Raw genomic sequence first — 21,748 nt, forward strand, 5'->3', positions numbered from 1 at the left:
ACAGCCAGGAGTACCTCCTGATAAATGATCCCACAGCAGTAGCAGCAGCCCTGGATGTTATGTCAACATACTCACATTTCAAGGCATGCTTGCTCAACAGCAAACCAGCTTGTATCTTGTTGCAGAAAAAGTTCTTCAATGTCATATCTTCCACTCTCCCACAACAACCCTGTATATGCTTGAGGCCATGTTTCTGGTAATTCATAATGTGGGCCCAGAAATTAAAGGCCTTAAAAGCTAGGGTTGCTGAAGTATACAACTGTTTGCTAAATCCATCTAGCAGTGTAAATCTACTTTCCATACAAGTGGAAAGAGGAATGCTGCCCTGACAGATGCTAGGGTTACAGTATCAGGGTCTGCAGTGTTTTTTTTTTTTTTTAGAAAAATATATGAGGGTCTTGGACAGTATTAAAAAAATCAGGCCTCTTAAGGAGGGGGGGGCAATGACTTTGGATCCAAGGAGGTAGCTTCAAAGCACAGACCTCATGAAACTGCCATTGGAATAAGTGAGAGGGCAATCCCAAAGGACAGATCCTCTGGTGGCAAGTCAGAGGCTAAAGTGTTCTCAATGAGTGTGCCATAAGTCATATGACAGGATACTTATGACTTGTAGTCTTTGTTCCTCCTCTTTAGAATCACTAGTATCTGACGCTCTCACTGGAGAGGTCTCACCACTTGATTTTAGAAGATTGGACTCCTGACACAGATAGCTGATCAGACTACAGGCTAAGAAGATGTATAAAACCCTAAATCAGTTGTGCCAAATCTTGTGAAGAAAGCTGGCTATAGCTAGGGGCAACGATTCCACCAAGAGACAGCATTCCAAGTTTAGAAGAACTCTGTGTCCTGGGGGTATGGATCTGTGGAACCCATGCAGGATATACCAGAGTTCTGCCTTCTTCCTGGTGTGGTAATCCTCTATCTTTTTAACTATGGGAACATCACTGTCCTCTTGCTTTATAATTAAATAACTCTGTGGGTTTGATGTTCAACTGGTTCCTGCCACAGGCTGAAGTTACTTGGATGTGGATGAGGGGGTCATGTTTGATAACAATGACACGGCAGACACCAAAACTGCAATGCTAGAGACCTTAGTAGTGGTAAGCATCAGGGCTAATGGCTGCTTTGCTGTTTCCATGGAGCTGATGTCCTCAGACTTTGGAGCACCCAGCAAACTTTTTAGTTCAAGGATTTCTTTTCTCTTTCATGACTCGTTTCACAATTTTCAATGTCGTTATTTATTTTATTTATTATATTTCACATTTGGTTACCGGGAAAGTCCAACTGGGTTAGAAACCCATTTTCGGCAGAGGTCCGGGGAGAAAAGCTCCAAAACAATAAAAGAAATAAAATATCATTTTTTTTACAAAATTTGCCAACAGAAATAAAAACAGAGAAGCAAAATTACAATATGTTATCAAAAGAGTAAATACATACATTTTTACATATAGTTGAGAAAAAAAAGAACAAGCATTTTCTAGAAGAAAAATATAAAACAAATCTTAAGTTTTACAAATGAATGATAGTGGTACATGCTGTATAGGCTATTCATGTACAGGTAGAAGTTGCCTAAAGAAAAAAACAACCTGGTTAGACAAACTGGAATGAAGAGAAATTATATAAATGGTCAGGATAATTAAGTTAGTGCACACATTTTTAGCTGTAAGGAGAAGTGGAAGAGCTACAAATGAAGCTGAAAATAGGGATGTTGTAGATGACTGAGAGTCTTGGGAGAAAAAGGAATGGTATCTAAGGATAGAAGTAAGTGGGGCCATAAGAAGTTGCAATTTTAACAGAGTAGGGAGATAGGAGGCAGGATGGGAGTTGAAGAAGTAAACTAGTACAGTTGAGGGGGATATCTGTACTGCACTTTTGCCATGAGTCCACAGGTATGGCATGTTTGCCTAACAAGGATGCAAGCTTCCTTTTGGTGAGATACACCTGGAAAGCCTGCTGCCTTCTCTTAATCATTTTAGGATTGAAACCTTGACAAACCTTACAATTATCAATAGCATGCTATATTCTTAGCACAAACACCAGCTGTGTAGTCTTTGTGAAGAATATGGTATTAAAGGCATCTTTTCACTGGGTAGACACGCCCTACACTTCTGTGTATGGTATTTGCTACAGCTTAGGCAAAGTAAATATCAAGGAACACACAAAATCTTGTTGAAGATCACAAAACAGGCTTGTAATATAATGAAGTAATGAATATTCCTCAATGGATACTTACCTGCTTGTTCTTCAGTTGCAGGCCTGAACCACTTTCTTGATGCATTCACACATGCAGAATGAAATACATTATGATAGTTCAGGCAGACACTACCTATATACCAGGTATGTAAAGAAGTCCTATGGTAAGGTGATGTCAGCTCAGCCTAGGAGGAAGGGTGCTCAGCTCTTAAAGGCAATTAAGGTATCACACTCTGCATATAGTAGAGATCCCTTAGGTTATGGCTGCTTCACATGAAGAGCATATGTCACTGCTTTTTCCTCCAAACATTTTTCTTACCAAGGTATTAGGTTCAGAAGAGACTACCAGCACTGCATGAAGCCAGCGTTATGACTATTTCAAGTAGCAAAGAACACTACAGCTACATAAATGCACATGCATGCACACAAACATGACTACACAATTTGTGCACACTTTGTTGTTATGTTTAAGGAATACCATATATGCATGTAAAATCTGTATGCCTACATACTGGTCACCCTGGATGGAAATAATTACGTGCTGGGCTGATGTTCTTTACCTGTCTACCAGGCTTTTACAATACAAAAGTCAAACGTGATACATAGCCATACATCCGACTTGTCTAGCAGCTGTATGAATGTCTGAATATGTAGGGAGAAGCAATAAGCAGAAAATGATGTCCCAGCTCTCTCACCCCGTCATACAAACATTGGCTATACAGGTGGCATGAACAGAAAGCTTGTATGGTGTGCGACTTGATTAAACAGACTTTTGCCCAGCACTTTTTTTTAACTATATGGCAGCATTAACAGTAGAGGAAGGAGTTATATAAACCATGTGTAATGCTTTTTACAGTTCAAAGGCTAAGAATAAATCCAGATAGAAAATTCTGATGAAAAATATATCCACTATTTAATGGCATGACTCCTTCCCAATGTGGACCTAAAATCCCACTAATCCCAACTAACCATCAAGTTTCACTTATGGGAGCTAGACACAGTTAATACTTTCTTGTGTCAAAGCTGAAATGCACAGTGAAGAAAGCAGTACAATGTTTTTTGGTGTTAAATACATATAATCAATGCATTATAAAAACACATTAACATGTCATTAAACTATAAATTTCAAATATATCAACAAAAGTTTAAATAAGTAATACAAGTAATCATGACAATCAATTTAAAATGCATACTTCCACAGGGTGTCCTGGTGTGGTTATTAACAACTCTTATTTAGTTTGGCACCCACCAAGGAAAATAAAGCTGACAAAAGCTGGTAAGTTTTCCGACCTTTACCCATTTCACTAGTTCCAAGCTTGCTACTCAGACCTAAGCAACCAGCAACAAATACAGAAATGCTCTCTCAGCTCCAGTGGGATAGCCATCCAGGGAAACACTATGATTCAAAAAAAAAAATCAAGCTGCTTCTCACAAGGATTTGGTCAAGCTTTTTTTTTTTTGAATAAAATATCTTCCCTGTAATAAAAAGGGTAAATTAATGTCATTCAACAATATTAAACTGTTTCTGATGCAGTTTCTATTCAGTGAACAATCTTTTCTTCACCTTAGTAGTGATATGAAAAGATGATACATTATTTAATTTTCCTTATGTAATGTTGTTTGTGTGCCTTTAGAATTCTTGTTATTGTAAAATGACTTTTAAATGTAACATTATATTTGACTTTCTCAATAAATGTGGATTAACCTAATGAAATGACTGCTGCATACCACTCACTCTTTTTGTGATCCTTTGCTCTTCTTGTTGCTGTGGCCCATGGAATTCACACCCCCTCCCACCCATGAAAAGTAAATCTGTATTCCTTTACCAATAGACCTTGACCCCATTTTTGTTGAATGAGTAATAACTGTCCCCATACAGAACCTAACAGACTAAATGTGAAAATGCTGAGGTTCAGAATGGGATGGAAGTCACCCATCCCCTTTGAAATATGGAAGAAACTAGAGTACAGTTTCTTAATACTCTTCTTAAAGGAGAGAGAAAATCTACAACTTATAGGGAAGCACAGTCACAGGCTATCTCAATATCATCACAGAAATAGTATGCTTCAAGGCCTTTCACAGACTGTGGAAGGCTTTGTTCTCTTTTGCGGTTGGCTTAACATAGAAGACGTGGGGGGGCTAAGGGAGATCATAAATGTCCTCCCAAGTGGTGAGGTTCTACTTAGTTTTATTTTTCTTGTGTTTATTAAGCAAGGCTGTGACATCATTTTGTGTATAGGTCCTAGTACCACCCCTGGGTGACACTGTACCCACATTACCCTGGGGACTCACAACACTCTTAACTTGTGCACTCAATGGCTACCACCAGGTGCAATGTCCTCCCTCTTGAGTGCATGCTTCTATGTACAAACAAAGGATGGCTTCCATCAGGTAGTGGCTTGGTGAGCCGAAAGCAAGAACAACTACTATCCTGACACCCCTCCTTGATGACACAGTGGCTGTTTGCATCTTGTTCCACCCTACCCATCCTTCCCTATCACTTTCATCAAGGGTCTGAGCCACTAATCAATCTTCTGGGCCAAAGTCAGGGTTTAATTCCTCTATGCCACTGCCACTGCAGAGTTGTAAATTAGAGATAATAAAAATGATGACAAAGAAGTGCATCCATCAGGGTCCTATGATGACTAACCAAACAGAACCCCCCCCCCCCCAGAACTGGGCATTGATGATGGAATTTCTATGCTCCTCCTTAAACTAGGAAAGTCTAAGCCAAAATACACAGGCACATACCCAAGACTAACTCTTGCCGAAATTTCAGCAAAGCTGAAACTTCAGCAGACAACATGGAAACCCACTGTACTAGCTGTTGACAGGGGGTCCCAATCACTTTCTCCCTTAGCCCAAACTCAGAGAAGAAGAATTCTTCATATGCTACTATTGGGAAATGAAGGCTTTAATGATCCCAGTTCTGAAAAAGTCCTTTCATGATCCAGAAGATCCTGATAATCACTTCCATACGTCAAACTTATCATTTATAATATTACTGAGAAGGTTGTGCGTGTGCAGCTTGATTCCACTTTAAGGAGACATGGAGCCACAAAATTCACCAGTCTGTACTTCTAACTACACACAACAGAACTACCCTTGCAAGGATTATGAATGATCTTTTAATGGAGAAAGTCTTTTTTTCCTTTCGGATCCTTCTTCATTGTTCTACATTAACTGACAAAGTTGAACACTATCTCCTCTTGGGGCATCTTCAGACTCACCTTGGAATCTTTAGGACTGTCTTGAAAAGGTGTGTTTCTCATCTTTTCAGATGAACACAGTGAACACAATTTGGGCTTAACTCTGGATCTCTCGCTACTCGCTTATTTCATGAGCCCTGAAAGGCTCTATTCTGGGTCCGTTGTTATCCCTGTGCAAGCCTTCTACAGGAGAACACATATGACAATATCTGTTTGTTACCACTGTTATAGAGATGATGCACAACTTCACCTCTCTCCTTTCTCTACAGTACATGTCTGAGTGTCAACTCCTTTGCTGAAAATTTAGAATGCATTCAGTCATGGATGGCTCATAAATGTGCTCAGCTTAATACTTCTAAAACGGTGGCTGTGGCAGTACCTGCTACTATACAAACTCAATGTCTAGTCCTGAACACTTTTATTATAAAAGGGAGTTAAACATAAATTTGTTAGTAAAATAAGACTTTCTGATGTCATGCTAGAAGACAGTTTAGTATTTAAGTACCAGGCTGTCTGCTTCAGTCACTGTGATAATAACTTAGGGATGAACACACACTTTCACCTGAGGAACAATCTGTGACTTACCTGCCTTGGCCTCCTTCCAGCCTGATTACTGTAAATTCCTACAATGTGTAAAGAGTTCTGTTTCTTGATTCCTAACAGGTACATCATCTTATTACCAACGTGATATGTGGAGTTTACAGTTGGGGCTCATACCACGTACAAAGTTGTGATTACGATGCTGAACTATTTGGCCTGGATCTTCCCTACTTGAAAGAACTGCAGGTTATAGACAGGCCATCTAGGCTCCTCTGCTCTACCTCTCTGGCACTGGAGATTCCTACGACATGTCTAGACTCTTCAGGTAGTTGCTCTTTAGCTTATGAAGAACACACTTCTGGAACCTCATCTGTGAATGGTTGCAGAAGATTCTCAAACTTGCTAGCTTTAAGAGATCTTTTAAAACTCATCTGCTTAATTTAGTAATTGATTTTTACTTGAAATGCCTATAGCACTTCCTTAGCTATCCTACTGCTGACCTTTTATTTCTCTCTGACAATTTATGTGTTTATAATGTATGATGATTAGCTTAAGAAGTACCTTAATAAATCAGAAGTTTAAGTTCAGTAGATTATGTGTGATACATTCAGTTCTAAAACTGCCTAGAAGCCAAACAATGATGTATTCGTCCACTTCTCTTCTATGCTCACTCAATCCAGTTCAGGGTTACAGGAGTGGCAACTTATCATGACAAGTAAAGTATGCAGGTCAGGAACAAGCCTTAAATGGCAAGTCAGTCAGGACGTTAGCAGCTACGGCCAATTTATCAACATACTTTGAAATGTAGAGGAAGCTGGAAGGAAACCTACACGAACAAAGGTAGAGCATAAAGCTTACACAAACTGCATCTTGGCCACTGATCAAAAATCTACCAAAACAGCAGAGGCCACCAAAGCAGACACCCAAACAACCACCACCTCAGAACACAACACCTGCAACACATAGACCTCACAGTCAGAGTGTCAAACAGTCACAGCACTCAGGTCTCTCAACAGCAGGTAATATGACTCAGTCATTGTCCACGCTGGTGTCTCCTTGGACTACATGAAAAGAGACATTGAGGAGCTCTCTGATTATGTAGCCCAGGCAGGTATGACCCTGACCTTGAGCAGTATCCTACCTTCACCAAGAATGATGCCACAATACAGAGATAAGATGATCAGCTTTAACAATTGGCTTAAACTCTGGTGTCATTCAAAGGGGATCCAATGTCTGTCTGCCTGGGATGACATGCTGGACAAGCCACGCTGCTGCACCTGTCACCCTGATATTGGCAAAGGCTCTTGCCACCCCCATAGTGCCTTTTTTAGGCAAGGCTCAAATTCTAAACCTACCACCCTAGAACACAAAAAAGGAAAAAACTAAGGGTAATGCTGCTCAATGCCAGAAGTCTAAATCTCAAAATGCACGCACTCAAGGCCCTTCTCAGTATGGAGAACATCGATGTCTGTGCAGTGACAGAAACCTGGTTCAAGGCTCCTGAGAGCACCCCAGCACTATCAGGTTTTACCTCTTATCATGCCCCAAAATCCGGACAATACCAAGAAAGGAGGGTATCCATATTCATCAAAGACACCCACACCTCAAGACTGGTGAGACCATCCAGGTGCAATTAACCATAGGCAGGACTGCTCTGCAAATTGTAGCATGTTACAGGCCACCCTCACAAACTCAGGAACCTCACATGGCCTTCCTGAAAACACTAGAGGGATAAATGTATCACCAAACACCATCATACTAGGTGACTTCAATTACCCTAATATAGACTGGGAACACTATTCAAGCCCAAACACCCTAGCCCAAAAGTTCCTGGAATTCATAAACTCAAATGCCATGGAACAACTAGTCACCATCCCCACAAGAGGAGAAAACATACTTGATCTCATCATCACGAACATGGGAGCACAATGTTCAACACCGAAGTATACCCCTCACTGGTGAGATCAGATCACAAACTAATCTCGCTGGAGGTCCTCATCCCACCCCACCTGAAATAAAAAGACCACAGTAAAGAACTCACTTCTAAAGACTAGTGTGGTCTCCTTTAAGGCCCCCTGAATCACTTACAAATGCCTTCTACCAGCACCTGCAGGACTGCATGGATCTCTGGTGGACCCCAGCCATAAACAAACTCTACAACAAAGGAGGAAGCTACTACAAGATAGAGCAAAATCCTTAAAAGGTAAGACACCCTTGATCACTATAAGTAAAAAACTAAGAGCTCTCATAAAATCATCCAAAGCAAATTTTGAGAGAAAAATAGCTAAAGACTCAAAAGACAATCATAAGGCGGAGGAAACTCCCAGATATGCTCAGAACTAGTTCAAAATGATGTGAAGATTACTGATCCTACAGACATTGCCAACATACTGGCTGACAGGTTCAGTGCTGCAGCCCCCAAACATCTCCAAGTGAGAACTGCTCTCTCCAAAGCAAAAACACAGCATCCATGGGACCTGATGGTGTTTAAACCCACAGCTAGGACAGCTGTTTAATCATAGTCTTACCTCTGGATTGACAAGCCTTATCTGCAAAGCCATGGAGAGGATCATAATGGACCTCATAAATAAAGACATAGGAATTTGCAGACTTTGGATCCATCCCAGTTTGGCTTTGTCAAAGGCAGATCATGCCTTCTAAACTTGGTTGACTTTTTCAAACAGTCACCAAAGCCATTGATGAGGGAAAGGCAGTCCATACAGCCTACCACTCTGGTATCATTGAAAAACTCATCAGCTTAAATGTTAACCCATACATCACAAGATGGGTAGAACCCACAGGGTCAGAGTTGCTGGCGCCATGTCAGACTCAAAGCCTGTCACAAGTGGTGTACCACAGGGCTCAGTCCTAGTACAAGCAAACACAGGAGGGTTATGACAAAGTTTGCAGATGACTGCAAACTCATCTGACACAGATATCCTTCAGAAGATAACTGGTGCCAGAGCCATGGCCTAAAGTTAAATGCCAAAAATGCATAGTCATAGTGGCAATCCACTGAGTACAGAAGAAGTTATCAGGGACCTGGGGACCCAGGTTGATAGTAGTCAAGTAGTTAGGAAGTCCTTCTACATTGCCCACCTTATGAAGGGATTCTCATCTAGATCAAGGGAGGTCATAGTCTCCCTATACTCATCACTCATCAGACCAATGATTGAGTACAATGCCCCATTCGGAATGTATCTGACCCGACACTTGCAGCAGCTGGAAAGGCCACAAAAGTTCCTCACCAAAAGGATAAAGGGTCTCAAACATCTGTCCTATGCTGCCCGACTGAAAGAACTCCAGCTCTATTCAGTAGAGGTGACCTTTGCCTAACATACAAGGCCATGACAAACCCAGATTTGATGAATTTGTTTCACCTCAAAAATCTAGATCCGGATAGATTCATCACCCAAAGACTCCTATGCTGTGGAATAAAATTGAGGCAGAGCAAGAAATCTTGACCAATGGATGGATTACCTCAGTGTCACTGCTCAACAGAGGCACAGCAAAATAATGGGTATAGTTCCCCATACTAAATAAATGCCCTCGGGCAGATAGCCTAGTATGAACCTATGAACCTATGAACCTATGAACTAATCAAATAAAGGAGCCAAGATCTGTGAAGCAGCAATGCTTTCTGCTGTCCCTTTATACCATTGTAGTTTGGAAATTCAACAGCAGGGAAAAGGTTTAAAAGACCTTACCTTATCTGTAAGATACCAAGGGTCACAAGTTCAGACCAAGCTTATGTCCTAGTAGCCAAAAAGAAGCCTGATCATAGTTGTCTCCATACGGCACTTTGCATACCTGTGCATTTGTCTACCTCTTCCTTAAGGACAGATAGTGACTTGTGCTTTGTCATGGGGAAAGGGAAATTATTCCAAAGCTGAGTGAAACACTGGGAAATGAATGAGTCCGCATTGCTCGTACTGATAACAGGGATTTTAAGATTGACTTGCCCTGTATATGGCTTGGCCTTCCATACTGCAGTTTAATGACATTGGCTTAAAATTTACAGAGATGTTCTGCACAAGGCTTGAAAATATGTGGCACATACACTAATTACATAGCTACAGTGAGATGGGTAGTGCTTTTGTGCAGGTACCTGTGCTCTGCTACACATGGGTGAGCAATACAGCAGATATGCAAGCAGTAACATCTGTGCAGTGAAACATGTACACAGAAGAACAAGGTATAATCTGTACAGAGGCCATGTGCCATCTTACACAAATAATACCATAGATGAAAATGTTACTTCACAGACCACTGGCTATAGGAATAAGGCAGAAAACACAGCGATTATGCTGCACATGCTAGCATGTTACTTAGCAGGACAACACAAAGAGGTGCTTAATGATTTATAGGTATTCAGTAGCTCCAGTGGCATTGTTATGGTGTCTACATATACATGGACACCACTCAGATGCAGAAAAGGGGAGAAAGGGGATGTACAGGAAAGTAGTAAAAAGGAGTAGGTAGCAAGCAAAGAAGACACAAAAGGACAATATACACCAGTGTACTTGTTAGGGTGGAATGCAGAATATCCATTTTTGGAGGGGGTGGGTAGGGTCTACTTTTCTTAAGAGAAGGGGAAGGGTGGTAGAAAATGAACCTAAGAAAAAGGGAGGTAGGTCACTGTGGAGGGGAAGACAGACACACGCAGGACAGCATAAATGAGCAGATATGCACATACATTAGGATGGAGAGACATGGGATGGACAGAGACAAGCAAAGAGCAGAAAGATGATGATGATGAGGTTTGGACAACATTAAGGGTATGGGGATGGACACATTAGTAAAGGGGTACACCAAGTTGTGGATAGGGTTAAGTATAAGTAGCACAGTGAAGTCTTCCACATAGCTCAGAGGGACACAACTATGATCCATCACTGGCTGGTGGATTATTACGGCTGGTGGCATGGGCCAGCATGTGCTTTCCACTGCTCCCTCAACCACAGCCTTCACTACTGCTTTCCACTGCTCCCTCAACCACAGCCTTCACTACTTGCTCAAAACATGCCTGGGTCACCTTGGGCAATGAAACCAGGCTACCTGCTGCTTAGAGGCTGAGATACACTTGGCCACTATGACACCCCCAGCCACATCACCATCCCCAGCTACAACCTCATTAGGATTACACTGTGGCTGAGTTGCTTGCTTCTTGATGAACACATCCATCATCTGGGTCTACAGGGAGGAGATTTGATGGGAAATTTGCCAAAAGTAAACATCCTACCAATTCCAAGGATATATACCATAGGTCTGCATTTGTCAGTAGAACTAACCCTGCTTGGCTACTAGTCTCTCTTGCCACATGTGGCAGATGAGACTGTTTATGTCTTGCTCTGTTGTACACCGAAAGAGAAGGAGGAACATCAGGGAATTGTGACAGGTGTAAAACAGGGGGAAAGCCCCATACACACATCCCAGTATCTCTGTCTTAGGCAGCAGGCAGGTACGTGTAACAGCCCTAGACAGACATATGACCCTTGCACACACAGGGACACACCATGCAGCATGCAGTCAACCCTGACGTAATTCAGGACAGCACCATCAAACAAGAAGTCCATGCAGGACCCCACAGTAAATGTCAATGCCATATTATACTATGTGCCACCACCACCTCCACCTGATACAACAGAGGCATACAGTAACCCACACTCACATTCAATGCTCTCTGAGACAAAAGCTGACCAAATGCAAGAAACAGTTCCATAAACATTAAAAAATATATATATGACTAACTTCCATTTCCCAGGCGAGAGTTCATCAAGGTGGCAAGGCTGCTGGTAATCACATTGATGTCTGCAATTCTCCCCGACTTGGCACTGTCCACAGCACTGGTCAACACATCAACCAGGTCATAATAGACATAAAATTTTCTGAAAGGACCAGAGCATTCACTTCCTGAACTGCATATGAAGGAGGCAAAGCATGATCCTGCTCTCCTTCATGCACCAGGCACAGGGCCACTTCCAGAAGCAGCCACTGCAGCATGAATATCCTCAAAAAAGGTGGCACATTCCCAGATGGCTGAGGGCAGTGTGCTCTTTTTCCATGTAAAAACTGTCCTTTTAAAGTCCTACAGTTTTCACACTACAATCATTCTGCCTCTCCGTTTTGTGTTCACTGGGTATTAAAGACGGAGGGCTAAATTGTTGCAGTTGAGATAGCACCAAAGCCTGTGGTCACGGATCTGCCATTTTAAGGAATGGCTAACATAGCTCACCTTCTTCCTGCTGCTTAGCTATGGGAGTGAGACATGCCAGCAACTGCCTGCATGTCCACTTCCTAAGGGGTTTAGACAAAGGTGGATAGCTAATTCAGATGCTTTAACCAAGGACTAGAAACATTTCTTACTGACAGAAGTGTCTTCAGGACCTCTGTAATGTAGTTAAGGAAACTTTCTTTTCCTTAGCATTTTTCATTGAGGGTCCCCGCTCCCTCTATCTCCATATCCTGGTGCTCCATTTTTATACATCTTCTTCTTCTTAGCAGAAAAGTTTCCACTAAAAAAAAGAGATGCCTACCCATTGCATCAGCCATGCCCTCAGTATGGCTTCCCTACTTCTATGTAAAAAAATCCAGGTAAAACCTGCAAGGATCTGGCAAACAACCAACATTTGGAATTCTCTCAAACAAAAGCCACTAAGCATAAAAAATCTTTATAAGGTTCTTGATGGATGCAAAAGGCATATCATAGAAACAGCATGAGTTTCCGAACAATTTTTATTGGCAGACTTCAAAAAAAATTTTTTTGAAAAGACTTCATATAAAGCATTTAAAAATTATCTCCAAAGGAGAACTTATTTTTTTCAAAGGCCTGAGCTAGTGACCATGTACTTGCACCCTGAGAAGCATGCATGACTACAGAAAAAAATACATAAAATAAAATAAAAAAGAGCAGAAAATGATGTGTGCTGTGCCTCTTGCACACTAGGTACCAGAGTGGATGTCACTGTATGAGGGATGTCGGCCTGCACCCTGAAGTGCTCAGAAGCTCTGGGAGTGAGATAAACCACTTGAGCAAACGTTATCTTGTGGCTGAAATACATATGTTAATACTACTACTGCCACAGTGATTGTACAATAAATATACTACTGACATCCATGACACAAATTAGTTCCATGACTATAGGAGGTTGGTGTAATGGTTAAGGTGCTTACCTTAGAAACACAAGGTGCAGGGTTTGATTTTCACATGGGGTAATTGGCTAGGCTTAAAATGGTCCCCGAGGACAGTTAGCCTGGTACTACTCTAGGAATCTATGAAATAACCTTGCAGATGATACTGGGAATGCTGATGAGTCTGTAGTATTCAGAGTCAACACTGGATCCCCTACTACAGCCTGCTGATATGTTTTATTGATGAAGCCAGTGGTGAGAGTTTTATCTGGTAAGATTTGTAGTGTTTCTATTATATTTTCTTTTGACATTTGTGAGAAAGCAGACAACAATACCGTCTGGTTCAATGAAACTAGTATTGCTTAACCTTAGATAAAGCTGCTGCAATATGGCCTTGTCTGACCTTTGGAAGTTCACAATCTAGCTGCTGTAGGAGGGATACTATGGGTACTGGTACTGACTCTCTAAACAGCAGCTCATTTACTTGCAATGATGTTGTCAACATCATGAATATTACCCCACTGATCCTAAGTGTGCTACAGTTTCATGAATGCCCCTTATACAGTTGTAAAAAGCTTTAACAATCTGGAGTTTTCAGGAGGCCTTAGCTTGACTGACTGCTTTTAATTCTGTTGTGGTTAGACAAAGATCGATAGTGTTAGTAACGGAGGGGAATGATTTAAAGTGACCACTGCATGTACGTTCAATTTCTTACATAGGGTGAACAGTCAGTCAAACGAGCATTACTGCCATACATCAGACCTGTGGTAGGAGCTTCCCTGAAGTACGAGTTTCCTTGTCATCCAATACCATACAAGCATAACGAAACTCGATACAGTCACAACCTACAAAATCCTGACTGCAGCTTATGGCTCCATAACTGAAAATCTCTGTGTATACACTTCTTCCATGCAGGAACCCACATGACTAAATGTTCACAGTTGTTTGATCAGCCTTTGCAATTAATCACTTACAGAAGCAAACTTATGTCCAAAGCTTATCCATTCTTTTTCTATAAGCACTTCAAATCCTATAATTGTCCTGTAGTAACTGTCCAACATCAACATGGCCAGTGAAGTGAGCTGAGCAGTTCGATCCCAACCATCACTACAATGCACCACAACTGACATCTTTCCAGAAGAAACTTTGTCTGCTACTTGAATTGCTCCTGCAAGAACAAGCTGTAAAAAAAAGTAAAAATAAATATAAATAAATAAATTAGCCCATCATGACAACTTAAAAAAGTTGTAACTATCAATAACATCTCCCATCATTTGTAAAATAAAATAATGCTAATTTTTGACAGCAGATGCTTGACATAGTAAGACATTTTCATATTCAAAGCTGAGCATAGGTGCTGAAATGCTGGAGTCCTACCTGGTGCAGAAGTTCAGTTCAAGTTTACTGTAATACAAACAATGTCAGCCAGAATGAACCCAAGCAGTAAACCTAAAAAAAAGACTGTACAGGAACTAGGAAAGCTACTGCACGAGTGTCATCCTTATCACTGCCTTAGTGCACGACTTTCCTAACTGTAAAGTCTCATGAAGGTTTGTGGTATGGACAAACCTGTAAGTGAATTTGCCTTCCCCATAATGCAATGAAATGAGGCATGACCAGGCCTCTTACTGCACAAGATTATGCAGCGAAATAACCAAGCAGACAGTTTACTTAATGGATATTTCAGAACTCCCCTGTAAAGACAGTCTCATCTTTAATAGGTCTGCAAATAAACCAGCAACCTAATTTCTTGACTCAGGTTGAATGAGTTCTAAAACTAATTTCTGAAAGAATTTAGGCTTGGTATGTAAAACTACATATTGGTGAAATGCCATGAAAAGTTCATCACACTTAGGCTTACTTTGGAAAGACATGCAATCAAAGCTCAACCTGAAAAAGTGTTTTTCACAGAAACTTTATGCTCCATAAGCTAGGCAGCAGCATTAGTGGCAGGCTCACAGATTTTAAAACAAAATTCAATTCCTAAATCCATAACAGGAGACTTAAAAGGCAACAGCCATCTGAAATAGGTACAGGCTACCTATATCTGACTCAGTGTTGTTTTTTTTTTTCTCCACTAACAGTAAAGAACAGCAGAAACAAAAAAAAAGATACACCACAATACTGGAAAATCTTATGTCCAGCACTAGACAGGGTCAGCAGAGTGTGCGGCATTATTAGTTCTACAACAGCATGGTTCCAGTCATTTGGAAGAGATTCACAAAGTGAAATGTTTCCATTTTGTAGAATACATGGATCAGGTGGTTGCATTTTACAGTGGTAAAAGTGGGAAATTTGAGCAGATATTTTGCATTCTGGGATCTCCAATTGTTCAGCGGTATCTCAAACAGGGATTTACACGGCTACCCTTGTCATATGAACAATGGCTGGTAAAGGTCAAACCACATTAATCAGAGAACAAAAATAAATTGCTATGACAGTTATTATTAGTCAGTCTAAATAAACCTTGAAGAGAACCCTCTGTGCTAGAGGAAATGGGGTGAAAGCAAAGACAAACCTTTTCCAATATAGGGACATGGTATTGTGGAACTAATCCTAAGATTTGGCTTGGGGCAGAAAAAGCTTGGCAATTTGGCATTTGTAGGTTGGGTGATGACATCACTCTCAGAGACACTCTAAGAGGTGAAAGTCTCTCTTAGAAGCAAGCTGAATATTTCACACTTGTAAATTTCAGGCTAGAAGTGGATAAGATAGTCCACTAGCAACCAGTGGAGTAAAACACTATTCAGTCTTACAGTAATATGGTCTCTCTGCCCATGCAGTTCCAAGCACGTTGGTATAAAATATCACCACCATGCTGTCTGCCCTCAGACTGTTGCCTTTTGCCTGAAAGGGAAGGACAATCTGCTCTCAGTTCTCTGATATTTATGTAAGGGGATATCTCCTCCAGGGAAAATTTTACTGTAATTGGATCTGACAGAGTTAGGCTTCCCATCCAATAATGGAAGTGAAGATGGTGACTTTTGGGTCACTTGCACTGGCAGAAAGGAGCAACCCTACTAAAGATTTTGAAACCCTAGATATCTAACCCACTTTATCTAAAGACTTGATGTAATGAGAACTAGGTCTGCAAAAGCATCCATATGTTAGTTCCACTGTGCCTGTGGGGTGAGACATTCAGATAACAACTGTGCTAGTTCCACAACACCTGTTGGGCTCAATGGGTGACTCTTATGGGAAGATTTGCAAATGACAATGACATTCCTGTAGTGGCTACAAAACCAAGCTCTTTCAATACACATTTGGTTGTGATGAGGCCCAAAAAAAAAAAAAAAAAACAATGCAATTGTGAATGAACTTTACTCTGTGCACAAACAGAAAAACTAAACGCAGAGAATTCTTTACATTCTGAAAAAAACTGAGATGACTTCTTAATGTCAGTGATCTGGATGTTCTGTAGCATTTCAAGAGTTTGGATCACAGTGGATTTAACAGCCATCTGAAATACAGATGCCTCTCAGTAATTCATATCCCCCTCACCATAACTTCTTCTGGCTTCTTAATCTATACTGACCATTAACTCCCTCACTGAATGAATGACTTTTCCATTCACAGTTTTACTACCTAACCTACTTACTCAAAGCACAGTGGGGGTAATAGATGACTAATGGTGGACCACAGGAACAGCGATTAATTTCTTCTCTCTTCAACTACGTCTCGTCATTTCCAGGATCTCACCAAATGTGATGTCTTCAGGAGGAGTTTTAGGGGAACCTTCCCTTTATTAAAATCTGAGGAGGAGGACTCTGAAGAGGAGTCCAGATACTGTGTCTTGCACTGCCTCTTCCTTAGGAGGCTTGCAACAGAGTCATCTGAACTGTCCTGGGAAGAAGGAATCACTGATCTCAGCAATGTGGGCTTATGAGGTTCTCTGTCTTGAGGAAACATCAATGATGAACAGTCAAAGGAGCCAACACTGGGGCAGAATTCGTGCAGCCTGCACCTGCTCTTATTAAGAACCTAATTCTGGTCACTCCTGCATTGACAAGCCAGCTGAGCATTTGGACTCGAAGTTCCAAGTAGTGAGCACACTGATACCAATATCATCAAGGGGACACTGAAACTGAAGGCTCTGGAGCCGAAGTTACATCAACAAATTTTGGCACAAAGGGGTTGAACTCAGAGCACAAATTCAGGGCTGAATGGAAGAAAACGTATCTGCTAACATCAATGGAAGTGGTGCAGACTTTGGTGCGGATTTGAGCACAACTGGTAGAGAAACAGGGGCCGAAGGAGAAATAGCAGAAAAAGTACTGAGGGTCTCTTCTTGAGCCTCTCTAGAGACTGTGGGGCTGAGATGATACTATAATGAAGCCAAGCCTTTATAAAGGCCAGCATTATGTGTTCCCAATCCAAGAGTGTCTGGCTTCAAAGGGGGCTTGTAGAAATGTAGGGAAAAAGCTGACACAGGACTGAAGGTATGAAATCTCATAAGCTCATGATCCAAGAAGAAGCTCCCAGCTTTTCTTCTCAGGGATGAGTCAGTTGTACTAGAGGACTCCTGCTGGGGAGGGGAAAAAGACCTGGCCATGGTAAATACTGACAATAGTCATGAATGAGAATGAGAAATGAAGGTCCTATGTACTTTAGCCAGGGACACTTTCTTCAATATCAAGAAGTCAGGTTCTTCAGCCCTTTTTTTCTTGCTTTTCTTTTTTTTTTGGGGGGGGGGTGGGCAGTCTTGGACAAATTCTTGTCTTTGTCTAGGAATCCTTCCTTGCCTTTACTCACTAGCCTTTGGAGCGAAGAAGACCCTCCAAGACAAGTTAATTCTTTTGACAGGTATGGTATGGGGTGTGATGCCCATGCACTGGCCCAGTAATCAAAGAGCCTCAATCCTCACCACTGGCAACAGCTAGGGGATGTACACATTGGGAGGATGACAAGTACACATATAGTAAAGTGCAATTTCCCTTAAGAGCACAGAGACCACCGTCAGTCTGGGGCTGGTTTCTGCCTCTTTCACCAGATCCCCAATAAGACTCCCCACTGACACAGCTATAGGGTTAAGATCTCAGCTGAGGGGCCAAGCCAAGACCTCAAGCACCCTCTCTGTCCAACCAGTGCTTTGTGTCCCTGCCCAAGTAGCTGACACACACATACTTTGAGATTTGATTTATATACAAAACACACGCACACACACACACACACACACACACACACACACACACACACACACACACACACACACACCTGGGGAAGGCTGGCACAGGTTTACTAGCTATGCCCCCTTCTGCCTAGACTACAAGGTAGTTTCCACTGCCACTAACCCCTACTTATCAGTTACTATAAGGGCCTTAGAAAGGGTGTCCAATCCTACTGTGTAATGTTACTGTTATCCAAATGATCTTGGGGGATTCCTTCTGAATCTTCAAAAGTGACCTAGAACATTCCCATCCAAGGAAAAGAAAAGAAAAGGGATCTGTCTTCTAGGTCTTCTTGCATGGAATCCTGGAGCAGAATCTTGATAGCTGACTGTAAAGAGAGGTGGCAAAGGGTTACTTGAGGAACTCCCAACAGAATGATCAAATGTTGGAAGACTCCCTGATCTAGTTTCTATTTGTGAGGGTTTGTCCTTGTCCTGCTCAGCTCGTTTGCCACACAAATTTGATCTCACAGAATGCAGCATGCCTGTAGTGAGAGACTGTGCTGTGAAGCTATATCCCATGTTAACATGGCTAGTCTACAGAAGGAGTATGATCTGTTTCCCCCTTGCATGTTGATCTACCACACTGACTGTGATATTGTCTGAAGAAGACACGGGGACCAAAGATGACTCAGAGAGTTGAGTGCCTTGATTAGGGCAAGTTCTTTTATATTTACGTGCTTGTGTCTGCCCTTGGTGTCTCATGCACCTTTCACTTTTATCCCCCTAAAACTACTTCCCAAGCAAAGTTTGAGGCATCTGGACTGCTTTGGAACAGGGAGGCAGAAGGGGAGATCTGGATTTAGCTACATCTGTTGTCTATACCAATTAATTTCTTTTCTGACAAACCCCAGCACTGGGATCTGAAAAGACAAGCATTGTTGGCGCATCGACCAAAGGCAGTTCAGATACCACTGTATATCTTTCTCATGTGTTGTCTTGTCAGGGGTAGCATGAGAATCACAGAAGCTATGAGATCTAAAATCCTCAGGTATTCCCTAGCAGTGACCAAGGTCTAAGTGGAAAGCCCTAAAAATAGATAATGATATATATATATATATATATATATATATATATATATATATATATATATATATATATACATACATATATATATATATATATATATATATACATTTTTTTCCCCTGTGGAAGAAAGGCTCTTTGAAATGTGGTGTCTAGTTGACATCAAAGAAACATTGTCCACAGAGGCTGTAGGTGCTACACCGGAGGGAACTGGGGTAAAAGATGAGTGGCTTGAGGTACAACTAATGGCCACAGCAGAGTCACCCACCTGCATCTGATGCAAACTGCTAGCCTGGTGACTCTTTCTCAGGGAAAACAAGCAGCAAATGACAGTAAAAACAAAAAGTCTTTAAGGCACTTTTTCACAGACAAACACAATAAAAAGCACTTTAAAACACTTTACCAGACCCACAAAGTAAAATAAACACAATTCCTCCACAGATATGATGGCTTTCAGTTCCATTAAAGAACTTTTAAACTGGCAGGATAAAAAGAATGCCTCATTTAAAAGTACACTCTGTTAAAACACAAAGTCCTTCCTTTAAAATATTTTTCCTGAAGAGGAAAGCATCAATAATAAAAAGATGTTATGTACTCACCGTAATGTTCCATCTGTGTTGTCCAGTTTCATTCTTCAACAGTTGGGTTTAGATCCGACCTTCGGATCCAACTCGGCCATTACTATCGCTTGTGGTAACCATAAAGCTCTCGAGACAGAGAAACTGTATATCGGAAATCAGGAAATAAAATCTGACTGGGTGAAAAATTTAAATTCTGGTCTGCTATGGGTCTTATAACAAACATCAGTAAGGACATCATAATTTAGATTATGTGTGACTGGTATTTTTTATATAGAAACTTTTAGTTATGTACTTACCATAACGATAGATGTATGTGATCCATCTCGCCTACATTCATTACTGACAGGCTTGGAGCCGAGAGTCGGCTCCGACTCGGCCACTATAACTAGCACGAAGTCTCTCATTGGCTGGGCTAACCCTGTATCCCAGGATGCATCACGCCCAAACCCCCAGATCTTGTTTGCCCCAATATGATTTTCCCACATACACCACACCACAGGGATATATATGTAAGAGGAGAGAAAAAATAATATCCTCAGAGGAATCAGAATACAAGTTTCCTCCAAGTCCAACAGGTAGGAGGAAGGAGGGTGGATAAGTAAGAATGTAGGTGAAATGGATCACATACATCTATCGGTATGGTAAGTACATAACTAAAAGATGTAATGTGATCCTATCTCGCCTACATTCATTACTGACAGGACAGCATCCCTAGCACCTAAATCCTGGGAAGCTCACTGGAAAACACTCCTGAGCACTGTGGAATCAAAGGAAGCCCGACCTCTAGAGGCCACGTCCAGTTTGTAATGAGAAATAAAGGTATGTGGAGAAGTCCAAGTAGCCGCTGCACATATCTCATCTATGGATAGTCTAGCGTGAAAGGCCACTGAAGTTGACATAGCCCTGGTAGAATGCGCCTTAACTGGAAAGGGAAGATCCTTACCCGCTAATGCATAAATAAATGAGATGCAGTCTCTAATCCACTTAGCTATGGTGCCCTTAGTTACAGATCTGCCAATTCTATTGTCCGAAAAGGACACAAACAACTGATCTGATTTCCTCTCCTGTTGTGTCCTATTTAAATAAAACCTCAGTTGTCTATGCACATCCAAATGGTGAAATCTGTATTCCGCTTTGTTGGAAAACCTTGGAAAAAAGACCGGAAGCTCAATAGACTGGTGGAGACAAAGGGCAGAAGAAACCTTAGGGAGAAAAGAAGGATTAAGTCTCAGAGGTACTCTGTCCTTATGAAAAATTAAATAAGGAGGTTTAACAGAAAGGGCTTGAAGCTCCGATACTCTTCTGGCTGAAGTTATGGCTACCAAGAAGGCAGTCTTCCATGACAGAAATTTCAATTCGCAGGAGGCTGCCGGCTCAAAGGGAGAAGACGTCAAAGCTCTGAGCACCACATCTAAACCCCATGGCAAGATGGGTTGCGAAACCGGAGGATGAAGCAACCAGGCTCCTTTCAGAAAGGCTTTACACAGCTTATGACCCATGAGAGAAGGCTCATGTACAACATGATAATTGGAGATTGCTGCCAACTGAACCTTTATAGTGGAGGCAGCCGAGCCCTGTCTAAAGAGTGTAGCTAAGAAATCTAACACCGCCGACACCGGGGCTGTAAGGGGATCAAGATCACATTGCTGAGCCCAAATTGCAAATCTCTTCCATTTACTAGTGTATATTTTCCTAGTAGAAGACTTGTGGGAGGAAGACAGAATATGTACTACTTCCAGGGTAAAGATATGCTGTCTGACTAAGGTCGGAAGTGGAGGAGCCAGGCAGCAAGCTTGAGTGTTCGTAGGGATGGATGGAGCTGTCCTGACTGATGAGTCAGTAGGTCTGGAGCTGGGTTCAGAATCCAAGGACCATCCACCGCATACTTCCGAAGGAAGGGGAAC

The 21,748-nt window shown here is 41.6% G+C and overlaps 1 protein-coding gene across 1 annotated transcript in view; it reads right to left on the reverse strand.

The window, feature by feature from the left end:
* The window catches only part of MTM1 (myotubularin 1), a 1,351,953-nt gene that overhangs the window by 210,793 nt on the left and 1,119,412 nt on the right, over nt 1–21,748 (reverse strand). Inside the window, exon 11 of the mRNA XM_044057169.1 lies at nt 14,045–14,251. Within this exon, the coding sequence (XP_043913104.1) occupies nt 14,045–14,251 (207 nt within the window). The remainder of the gene's footprint in view (nt 1–14,044; nt 14,252–21,748) is intronic.

This window comes from Protopterus annectens, chromosome 15.part0 (assembly GCF_019279795.1).
Source record: "Protopterus annectens isolate FY-2018-M chromosome 15.part0, PAN1.0, whole genome shotgun sequence".
NCBI lineage: Eukaryota > Metazoa > Chordata > Ceratodontiformes > Protopteridae > Protopterus > Protopterus annectens.